We start from the raw sequence: 12,252 nt of genomic DNA on the forward strand, positions 1-12,252 counted from the left end.
TTTGGTAATGGAGACATACCAAATAGCCACTGGAAACATACTGAATTTTTACTGTAAAGAAGTTCCTAAAGGAAACCCTCATGTAGAGCTGGAGGGAGTATAAATTGATGCTGCCATTCTGCTGTAATCTGAAAGTAAAAACACATATACATGTTGATGCAGCAAAATATACCCCAGGGAAACTCTAATATAAGTCCAAAAGGGGACACAGATGAAGATCTTCATCAGAGCAGTTTCTGGTAGCAGAGAACGAACACAGGTATCAAAAACTAGCAGAATGGGAGTTCCCTGGTGGCCTAGTGACTGGGATTTGGCACTGTCACTGCAGTGGCCAGAGTTCGATCCCTGGTCGGGTAACTGAGATCCTGCTAGCTGCACAGGATCTAAAAAAAAAAAAGAAACTGGAGGAGTGAACAAGTAAAATATGGTAGAATACTATGCGGCATTCAAAAGTAATGATGTAGGCCAGCAACATGGCAGGCTAGGAGGTCTCAACGCTTGCCTGCTCAACAAAAACAACAAAACAATAAATGAGCAACTACAAACTGATAAAAATAGCTCTGAGAAAGCTCTGGACTGTAGTGAAGGAGTAGTAGAAACTCTGCAGGGCTCAAAAATGGAGGATGGCCACATGGAAAAGAGTAGGAAGCATTTTACCTGTGTCACCCATCCCCCAGTCCAAAGCAGCTTGGCACTGAGCGGGATCCCCTAGGAGGGATTTTACCCCAAGGGGCAAGGGACAGCAGTAGAAACCCAGCAAGTCTCATTGCTGTGGACGTTTGCAGGCTTTGCTACTGAGGACCCCCGCAGTCCTCACCAGCACCAAACCCAGCTAATGGAGCTGCCCACTGCTGTGTCCCCACTGCTGTGTCTTCCCCAGGGTTGAAACTGTCACTGTGGTGACATAATAAAGGCTATATATGACAAGTCCACAGCTAGCATCATACTAAACATTGTAAAGTTAAAAAGACTTCCCCCCTAAGATCAGGAACAGCAGATGGCCACTCTCACAAGGAAAAGGCAAGGAAAAGAAATAAAAGGCATCCAAATAGGAAAGGAAGAAGTAAAATTATCTCTGTTTGCAGATGACATGATCTTATATATAGCAAACCCTAATGGCTCTCTGAAAAATTGTTAGAACTGTACATGAATTCGATAAAGTTGCAGGATATAAAATCAACAAACAAAAATCAGTTATGTTTCTTTACACTTACAATGAACTATCTGAAGAGAAATTAAGAAAGCAATCCCATTTACAATGGCATCAAAAACAATAAAATACTTAGGAATAAATATAGCCAAGGAGGTGAAAGACCAGTACACTAAAAACTATGACATTGATGAAAGAAGTGGAAGAAGACACAAATAAATGGAAAAGATATCCCATATTCTTGGATTAGAAGAATTAATGTTCTTAAGATGTCCATACTACCCAAAGCAATCTATAGATATAATGCACTGCCTATCAAAATTCCAATGGCATTTTTCACAGAAATAGAAAAAACTGTCCTAAAATTGTATGAAACCACAAAAGACCCCTAATAGCCAAAACAATCCTGAGGATGAAGAACAAAGCTGGAGGCATTATACTTCCTGATTTCAAACTATATTAAAAAGTTATAGTAATTAAAATAGTATGGTTCTGGCATAAAAGCAAGCATATAGATCAGTGGATCAGATTTAAGAACCTAGAAATAGACCCATGCATATGTGGTCAACTAATTTTTTTTTTTTTTTTTAAATTGCAGTGCACAGGCCTCTCACTGTCACGGCCTCTCCCACTGCAGAGCACAGGCTCCAGATGTGCAGGCTCAGTAGTTGTGGCTCACGGGCCTAGCCGCTCCACGGCATGTGGGATCCTCCTGGACAGGGGCACGAACCCGTGTCCCCTACATTGGCAGGCAGATTCTTAACCACTGTGCCACCAGGGAAGCCCAGTCAACTAATCTTTGACAAGGGCACCAAGAATGGAGAGTCTCTTTAATACATCGTGTTGGAAAACTGGATATCCACATGCAAAAGAATGAAATTGGACCTCTATCTTACACCACTCACAAATAGTGACTTGAAATGGATTAAAGACTTAAATGTAAGACCTGAAACCATAAAACTCCTAGAAGAAAACAGGGAAGAAGCTCCTTGACATTGGTCTTGGCAATGATTCTTGGATAAGACACCAAAGCACAAGCAACAAAAGCTAAAATAAACAAGTGGAACTACATCAAACTAAAGAGCTTCTACACAGCAAAGGAAACAATCAATAAATTGAAAAGGCAACCTATGGAATGGGAGAAAATACTTGTAAACAATATATGTGATAAGGGGTTAATATTTAAGATATATAAGAACTCATACAACTTAACAGGAAAAAGCAAATAATCCAATTAAAAAATGGACAAAGGACCTGAATAGACATTTTTTTTTCCAAAGAAGACATACAACTGGCCAATACGTATATGAAAAGATGCTCAACATCACTAATCATCAGGAAATGCAAATCAAAACCACAATGAGATTATCACCTCATACCTATTAGGATGACTCCTACCAAAAAGTAAGAGATAACAAATGGTGAGGATGTGGAGAAAAGGGAACGCATACACTTTTTGGTGGGAATGTAAATGGGTACAGTCATTATGGAAAACAGTGTGGTGATTCCTTAAAAAATTAAAAATAGAGCTGCCATATGATCCAGGAATGCCACTTCCGGGTATATATCCAAAGGAAATAAAATCAGTATCTCAAAGAGGTATCTGCATTACCATGTTCATCACAGCATTACTCACAATAGCAAAGATATGCAAGCAACCTAAATATCCTTCGATGGATGAATGAATAAGAAAAATGTGATGTATATGTATATGTATGTATGTATTACAATGAATATACAATGGAATATCATTCAGCCATAAAAAAAGGAAATCCTGCCATTTGCGACAACATGGATGAAAATTCAGGGCCTTATGTTAAGTGAAATAAGCCAGAGAAAGAAAATTACTATACACTGTATGGTATCAGTGGAATAAAGAAAAAGTTGATTCCATAGAGAAACAGCGAATAGAATAGTGATTGCCAGGAGCTAGGAGGAGGGGCATTGAGGAGATGCCAGCCAAAGTGTGTCAACTTTCAGTTATAAGAAGAATAAGTTCTGAGGATCAAATGTACAGTCTGGTATTGTACACTTGGAAGTTGCTGAGAGTAGATTTTAAGCATTCTCACCACACACACATACACACACACACACACACAAATAAATGAGTTACCTCTATGAGGTGATATATGTGCTAATCATCTTGATCTTAGTAACTACTCCACAATGTATATCACACCATCACGTCGTACATTAAATATGTATAATTATATTTGACAATTATTCGTCAATGAAGAGATGACTAGTTCTAAAAACTAAACAAAATGAAACTAATGATGTAGATTTTCTCCCTAATAGTTTTGTTAAGATCAATCCATGACACTGTCTGTGAAAATAAGAAGTAGCATAATACAGTTTCTGTATTAGAATAACACATGTATGCACAAGACACACTCTTTTTGAAGAATATAGACTTATCTACAGCATGTATTAAACACATAAAGAGGATCTTATAGAGTGAAAGGAATATGAAGGGAGCAATGAAGGGGAGAACTTAAAATAAGACAAGAACCGTACAGATTGATCATGAATGTGCCAAGAATTGAGGATATAGTTAATTAAAACAGTTGTACCTGAGGTTAAACAAAAACCCCAAAATGATTCACTAGAACATGAATGACTTGCAATTTGAGACAATTTGTACACTTATATACACTTGAATATGACAATTTGCCCAAGTGGAAAGTCATTTCCATATCTCACCTCCAGACTTCCAAAAGTCTGCAAAGCAACAGGGTTTATGTTAAAATAATTCTTACTATTTTCCCCAGGCAGTTAGTAAAGGGAAAAAGAACATAAAGGCTGAAAAGGGAATATTTTTGTGGGAAGGATGAAGAGAAAAGAAGAGCATTTAATGTAGAGGAATTACCAGCAACTGAAAAGTAACAATGTTAGCTTGATGAAACAGTTTTCTCCACTAATGTCAGGGCGAAATTTGATGTCACAACATGATCACCAAAAATATGAGAGGGCAAATGTCAAGAATTTTCCTGATGTTTTCCTCATGGCATTCTATTCTATTTTAGTCTCATGCATCAGCTTTCCAAGATTTAATACCTCTTGGAATGTACTTGCTGGAAAGAAATAAAAAACTATATCTCACAACATTGTACACGGTGGTAACACAAATTTTCCTCATAATCTTTAATTCCTGTTCACAGCGTTACAAAAGATAATGTACTGATTTTTTCTTTTTTCTTTTTTTTTAGAATACTGCATTTTTCTCTTAGCGAGGAAATAATCAAGAATGAGGTATGAGTGATGAGGTGCTGGTATGTCAATGTGTTAAGATCTCTTGAAGTTAGTATTTAGGATCTTTGGCTTATGATATTATTTGCATAATCATAACTCCAACGTGATGATATCTGAATATTTAAAAAGTTATTTTAGAAGTTATGTATATGAATATATATGAGTTAATTTCTCTTTGAATTATCTTTTTCCTTTCACTGCTTTATTATTTCTCTTCTAAATTCTGTTTTATAGAAAACTTGCATTTTTTGGATTTATCATTGGTGAAATGAAATTTCAAGTGCCTACTACATCATTCTTGAAGGAGAGAATGCAGGATTAAAGAAAAAACAATATCCCAGCCCTCGTGGAGTTTACATTCTAGTGGATTAATGCTGATTAATTTGGAGTATAAACTGCTCAATATTCTGATGTAATAACATCAGGAAAATGATTTTTATAAGATTTTTTAAAAATGTTATGTTTATAAGATGAAATTTGATATATTTTTGTCCTGATAATGTTTCTCTTAAACTTTGCACACGCAACTATCACATAGATTCAAATATAACTTGGGTCAAATCATATCCCCAAATAAAACAAGTGAATGTCTGATGCAACAGGTTTAAGCTAGAGAACACCATTGTCCTTGACACACTGTAGATGTTTAAAAAGGTTTTTTGAATTGGACAAGAGCATTAAGCCCTGGGTCTCACATTTTTACAGCCTGGGTTTTAATACATTAGGACATTCTACTCTTTTCTCATTACTTATGGTAATATCCATGATCTATAAATTAAATACATTCCTTCCAGTACAATCCTCTTTGTGCTTCCATACAGCATTTTCTCCCCTTTATCTTGAAGGTCTGGTCCCTTGCAGGCACCAGCCACTTCTATTTCTTCCATTTTTAAAACTGCTCTCTGATTTGCCCCACTTCCCCTTGCTCCCTTTAGCCTGAGTTTCTGGAGGAGCCTTAAAGCTGTAAAGGGTAGCTATGCGCATGAGCTCTTGTTCTCTTTGCCCCACTATGCAGAGGAAAGAACACTGAACAAGCTTCTGCCTCAAGCTTATCAGGAAATATCTGAGTCTGGGAATCCAGGGCCAATATCAAAGTGATTGCCAAAAAGTTTCCTCCAAAAAAGCCACTGTTAAAGTTAAAAAAGAAGGCTTATTAAATAAAGTCTGCTGTGATCAGGCAACAGATAATTCCAAACAAGGTGCGCATAAACCATCTTGGTTTTGGGTTTTAAATTCATTCATTCACTCATTCCATAATGAATTTATGGAACATTGATCGAACACTTACTTGGTATCGTACTCTTCACCAGGCATTGAAGGGAATGTAATAGCAAGGGCTGCCATTTATTAATTTCCTACTGTATACGAAGCACTGTGAGTCTATCAATATTTTTTTTTCTGACTCTTACTTCTACAGCACCAGGGCAAGATCGTTATCTCCATGTTAGAAGGAGAAAACTGAGGGAAACGAGGAAACTGAAGGGCAAATAAGTGAGGAGATAATCTCGGGACATGTTGTGAGGCTTCCAAATGCGTGCTGTTCCCGCAGGACACCGTTCTGAGGACTTGATCCCTATCCAGACTGCTTCCTTGTAAATGGAAATAAAATTGAGTGTGATCACGACCCCGAGGGAGGCTGTGGGAACTCAGATGGGAGAGGTGACCATTGCTGAGGCTTGCAACTGTTAGTAAAACCTTAAGAAAAAAAGTAGGAGAGTAGGATGCAATGGCTGTGCATTTTGCCCTGAGAAAAATTCTCTAAAATTCCATTTTATATTTTTACATACCTTCTTAAGTCCTTTTTGGAGTAATGCCATGTACAACTAAATAAACCAGTTAAATGGAGTCAGAATCGTTATGGATAAAGTTGAGGCACATACACTTGTTTTTGTGAATCTAATGATTTATATTAAATGACTTGTCTATAAATCAACGGTGAGAATTCTTGATGTAGCTTGCAAATCCTAGAAAACCTCATGCCAGCAACTCAGGTTAAATCACAGATGAGTTCTACATTTTTCGGAAGTGTTTCTAATGTCATTTTATCTCAGGACATCTCCAAAGAAATGAAGAGAGATTGCGTTTGATGGAAACGTAGGAGGACAGTAATACAGAAACAAATCTGATCATAAGGAGATAAATCTGGTAGAGCGGCATTTTCAAAAGAATCCCTCGAGGCCACATTTAACTGCATTTTCTGATGAAAGTAAATCATAAGTTTAAATAGAAAAAATATGTAATTGCTTTTACTTACAGTGCTGGCAAAAAATTGTAGATTTGTATAAAAAGAAGAAAAGAGATCAATTAACAGAGTCCCTGCTAAGGAAAGCTAAAACCTAGAGGCAAGGTTTCAATTTAATTTTTTGCCCTTTATTGATTTTCCTCCCATGTCTTGAATGGATGGTTCCCTCTAAAAGATCAACTATATGTTAAAAACAAAATCTCAACACTTATTGAATTACAGAAATGTTCTTGAATTATGTGTAATATTCTTTCATCTTTTCTGCCTCTAGGGGGAAGTGTGTTTTCAACAATTCTGTCCCCAGAGGACACTTTCTTTGTGGGCTACAGGCTTCATAGGGTTATTCTTCAATATGACTTCAGGGCTGGCTTAACAAGGGAGAGGAGATATTCTTTGAAAGGCACTTTAGAGATTGCTGCCCGAATTCTGAGGGAGATCACACAGACTGTGACAGTTGGTAGAGAAAACTTCCTTCTGATATAGCATTTCTAACACATTTCAAAGAATCACCGGTTGAGGTTCCCTATAGAATGTTGTCTTCCCTGGTGGAAAAGGAATGCCATAGAGACATGATTTCATTTCACAGATGGAAAGCAAACAGCTGAATACTTTATAGAAAACTTGCCACTTGATTTTAGTAACAAAGTTAAAAAATATGATTTGTGGATATTGATGAGAGTTCTAAATCCTATAAAAAGCCTATTATTGATGTTTTCTGTAATATCACATTTAGGGCTAACATTGCTTTTTATTTGGCTAATTTTATTTTGCAGCATTTCCCTGTAACTTTCTTTTGTTTTCATTCAGTAATTGTAGTCAGAAAGAATGCACTCGGTGAAAAGGTTAGCAATCTTTTGAATGTTAAAAAAAGTGCTTCTTTTTTTCCCCATTTCAAGTTTTACAGAATTGAAGGGAACAATATTGAAAAATTGAGTCCAAGGGATGAGTTATTTCTATTGTTTCTTTTTTCCTACCTTCTTGATTTGATTCATCTTTGTGATTATGATGCTGCCAAAGTTATACTATAATCTATTAGTAACTGCGTTACTATGCTGCATGTTTTCAAAACAGCTTCGTATAAAATCAAAGTTTGATATAAAGCATGTTACTCCTTCATGAAATTTAACTTTGTTCCCAACACTCTTTTACATGGTATAATAAGTATTTATTTCTAATCCAATCCCATGTAAAAATATTCTCTGGGGATGAAGAGGTATTTATATTCTTTGGCCTAGATTCTCCACATAGAGAGTGAAGGGTCTCAGGCTAGGTGACTTCTAAAATTTTTCCAGCCCTAAGATTGGAGAACTTCATGATATGCACACTTTCAGTTGCCTGGGAAAATCTAATTTGATGGAAAGTGAATAAAACTGGTAATGTTAAATCCATATACATATATTACTTGGCAGGTCTTCCTATAATCTTGCGGCTATTTTCATTTGAAAAACTTTCTTCAAAAATCGTAAATTCTATAAAATGATGTCATGGGGATGTAATGTACAGCATGGTGACTATAGCTAATAACACAGTATTGCATATCTGAAAGTGGCTAAGAGCAGATCTGTAAGTTCTCATCACAAGAAAAAAAAGTTTTTGTAATTCTATGGTGACAAATGTCAACTAGACTTGCGGTGGTGATCATTTCACAATATATACAAATATCATATTGTGTTATATCCCTGAGACTAACATAATGTCGTATGTCAACTACAATAAAAAAGTCCTGCTCAATGGAAAAATTTCTGTTCAATGGAAAAATGTAAGGTGTGCTTTGAGCATTAGCAAGAGAGGTAACATTGGCTTTTCTGGTACTGCTGCCTAGTTTGGGGGCTCTCCCTTACACGGTTTGTCAGTGCTCTTGAATGACAAACTGGAAGTTGAGAGCTCTGATCCAAAGGCCACTGAGAGGCTGCGATACTCGCTCTAACATAAGTGCACTGACTACCCTGCCCGTGACCCTTGGCGCGAACGGGCAGCGCCTGTTAGGGGAGAGGCGTTCACACCCGGTGCCACTGAAACCCCAGCCTTTCCGACTAAGCCCACGTTACACAGTGTGCGGAATCATATCGCCGTTGGCCAGTGTTCCCCAGACACGGGGCATAGCGAGCAGTAATAGTAAACCTTGGTTCCTTCACGTCTCCTGGCAACCAGTTTCGAAATCCATTAAGACCCTTGGAATTCGGGATTTAGCTTGTTTCTCTCTCTCCCTCTTCCCTCCCTCTTTCCCTTCTTCCCTCCCTCTTTCCCTTCCTCCCTCCCTCTTTCCCTTCCTCCCTCCTTCTTTCCCTCCCTCCCTCCCCCCTTCCTAGGAGTTCAGGGGGATTTTATTGCTGTGAAGCTCTACATCTCAATTTCCAGTATGTGAGGACTACCCTTTGTGTGGAATTAAATTGTACACAGATGCCTCGTTTGCTACTGGTTAGCAGCTGTAATAAAATAAATGAAAGTTTTCGCAGGAGTAATAAGGTCCTACGTGAAGATTCAGGGATCACAGTGCATAATCTGAACTCTAAATGCCCCGGAGGATGAGACGTTACTCATAATTACATTTACGGTGCCAGAAAGAGCGATAAGGAGGGTTCTGTTAAAGGTGACGAGCGCTGATGCCTGAAATTGCCACATCTCCGGAAACCCCAATTTGCCTTTTTATCGTCACAAATGAGAGCGACTGCACTTTGAGGCCTCGGCGTTAAACAAAGAAAAATAAAACAAAGACCAAAAAGCAAACTCAGCGCCTGGGGTGGTGGCATCGGGGTTACAAGTCGGCTACAAGTTTCTGCCGAAAGAGGGCGTTGGTCTCAGACTAATAGAAATTTGTGGACACGGACGCCCAAATGAAAGACCATTTTCAAACATTCTCAATTTATTTTAATTTGTGGGACTTCAGTGTCAGAATTCACCCGTCCAATGTAGTACGTTCCCACTGCAAATGACCTCGGTGTGTTAACCACGTTCAGAGGGTCAAGCTCCCATTCGGACCTGCCCTGCAGCGCGGCGGACTCCGGCGAGGCTCCTCTGGCCACGGACTTCTCCACGGCCGTTTCCACCCTCGTCTCCACCGCTGCTGTGCCTGTGACAAGTGGCAAGACTGGGTCTTGGACGCAGGACCTTCCTCGGCACTACCGAAGCCGGAGCACAGGGTCTCGCGCTGCCCGCAGGAGAAGCGGTGGGATTTCCGAGCGCACGGATTGGAGCGGAGGACGCGCCTCCACCCAGGGGACCCTCGGCGTAAAGCTTTAGGGCGAGGGTCTCTTTATTTAATTACCTGGCTTAGCAAGTAAAGCCCAGAGGACGCCTTGGAGATGCTTTTCAAGCTTTCTTTCTGCCACCTTCAGAAGAAATGTTCTCTCGCCTTTGGAAGCAACAAGTTTAACTTTTCTGCTCGCAGCGCGCCGGCGGAGGTGTCAGTGCGCCGGCGACCCTGGATGCCCGGCAGCACTGCGACTCTGGCGCGAACTCGCGCGGCTCTGGGGGAGGAGGCCGGCGGGGGTGGGGAGCGCGGGAAGGAGGGATAGCTGGGACGCCTGGGCTAGCTGGGCGCTCCAGGTCCGCGACCGAGCCGTCTGCCCCGGGACCTTGGTCCCTGTTCCCTGACCTTGCGCCAGGGGACCGGGAAGGTCGAGTGCACGCCCCGAGTGGGCGCATCAGGAGGGAATGTGGCTGGAGTGAGAAAGAGGTGAGAGTCAGCGGGACCTAGGGTGTTTTTTTGTTTTTTTTTGCAACGAAACCACCAATTTCCTGGGCCACCTCCTTCCTTTAATCCTGTTGTGTTTTGCACGGCGTGGTGTGTGTGTGTGTGTGTGCCTGCGCGCGTTTCTTTACTTTCAGACATATTTCCATTTTTAAAGCCCGGACCTGGAAAGACAGCTGCCGCGTGCGGGGCCAGGGAGAGGCGGGGACCCCGCTACACCCAGGTGGCTGTGTAGCGCGTTGGGGGCTCCCGCCGGTACAGAAGTGGGCGACTGTGGCTTTAAGGAAAAGGCCCAGGTCTGGCGGGGAGCGGGGAGTTAGGGACAGGGGAGGGGTGGGAAGAGTAGGGGTGCGGGGAGGAGTCCTGATGTAAGAATGTTAATGAGAGGCTCCCCTAGCCCAGCCGCCACCCCCCCACCCTCCCCACCCGCTGGAAATACAAGCTGGGCCTCGGCGCGCCTTGTGTGGTAACACGCTCCGCCGCTGCCACGCTATTTAAACGCGGGTTATGGATCCAGGAACCGGCGCGAATCAATGAGATCAAACGCGAGGGAGGTGCACCGTCAATTACAAGCACTTGGACAAGTCTAACTTTTTCTTCTTTTACAAATACGCTTTCAAAAGCAACCTTAGCAATGCCCAAATAAGAAGCCACCTCTAAGCAAAATAGTATATATAAAGGGAGGGCGAATATATATATTTATAAAAAGTATATATATAAATATATTACAGACGTACAGGTTTACACCCAGTGAACTTTTTTTTTCTTTTTTTTTAAACGAGTGGCATTGCAAAGGAGGACTCTTCCTCTCTCTTTTGGCGAGTTAGTGAAGGGGGTATTCTGTTTTCTTAGAGCGCCCAAGGGGGCGCAGGGACCTCGGAGAGAAGAGTGGGGAGGAAAGAGGAAGGGTCGGTGGGGGGCAGAGGGCGAGTCCGCACCGAGGGCAGGCGCTTTCCTGCGGCACGATGCCGTCCCTGCTGGTGCTCACTTTCTCCGCGTGCGTCCTGCTCGGTTGGGCGTTGCTGGCCGGCTGCACGGGTGGCGGTGTCGGCGGGGGCGCGGGCCCGGGCGGCGGGCGCCGGGAAAGAGAAGCGCTGCCGCCGCAGAAGATCGAGGTGCTGGTGCTGTTGCCCCAGGACGACTCGTACCTGTTCTCCCTGGCTCGGGTGCGGCCGGCCATCGAATACGCGCTGCGCAACGTGGAGGGCAACGGGACCCGGCGGCGGCTTCTGCCACCCGGCACTCGCTTCCAGGTGGCCTACGAAGACTCGGACTGCGGCAACCGCGCACTCTTCAGTCTGGTGGACCGCGTGGCGGCGGCGCGGGGCGCCAAGCCCGACCTCATCCTGGGGCCTGTGTGCGAGTACGCGGCGGCGCCGGTGGCCCGGCTAGCGTCGCACTGGGACCTACCCATGCTGTCGGCCGGGGCACTGGCAGCCGGCTTCCGGCATAAGGACACGGAGTACTCGCACCTCACGCGCGTGGCGCCCGCGTACGCCAAGATGGGCGAGATGATGCTCGCCCTGTTCCGCCACCACCAGTGGAGCCGCGCCGTGCTGGTCTACAGCGACGACAAGCTGGAGCGGAACTGCTACTTCACCCTCGAGGGGGTCCATGAGGTCTTCCAGGAGGAAGGGTTGCACACGTCCGCCTACAATTTTGATGAGACCAAAGACTTGGATGTGGACGACATCGTGCGCTACATCCAGGCCAGTGAGCGAGGTGAGCAGGAGTGCGCCTCGGGCCCCAGGCCCTAACCCAACCGCTCTCCGCGGCTCTCCCTACACGCTGGTCCGCTCCTCTGGGGACCCCACTACCCGCTGCGGCACTGAGGGGAGGGGCATGTGAGCCCGCAACTCGCTAGTGCTCTGGTCCAACAGGTGCTGTCAAAGCTCCTGGGTTTTTTCTTTCTCGCTT

At 42.9% G+C, this 12,252-nt stretch overlaps 1 protein-coding gene across 2 annotated transcripts in view; it reads left to right on the forward strand.

The window, feature by feature from the left end:
* Positions 1-10,858: 10,858 nt before the first annotated feature.
* NPR3 (natriuretic peptide receptor 3) overlaps positions 10,859-12,252 on the forward strand; it is a 65,513-nt gene continuing 64,119 nt past the window's right edge. The window contains exon 1 of one of the 2 annotated variants that reach the window (XM_029217639.1): positions 10,859-12,057. In XM_029217639.1, coding sequence (XP_029073472.1) covers positions 11,301-12,057 — 757 coding nt within the window. In that variant the 5' untranslated portion in view covers positions 10,859-11,300. The remainder of the gene's footprint in view (positions 12,058-12,252) is intronic. The other variant, XM_029217640.1, reaches the window with a different exon arrangement.

Source organism: Monodon monoceros, unplaced genomic scaffold (assembly GCF_005190385.1).
Source record: "Monodon monoceros isolate NGI ecotype Baffin Bay Population unplaced genomic scaffold, NGI_Narwhal_1 Super_Scaffold_12, whole genome shotgun sequence".
In the NCBI taxonomy this organism is placed as follows: Eukaryota; Metazoa; Chordata; class Mammalia; order Artiodactyla; family Monodontidae; genus Monodon; species Monodon monoceros.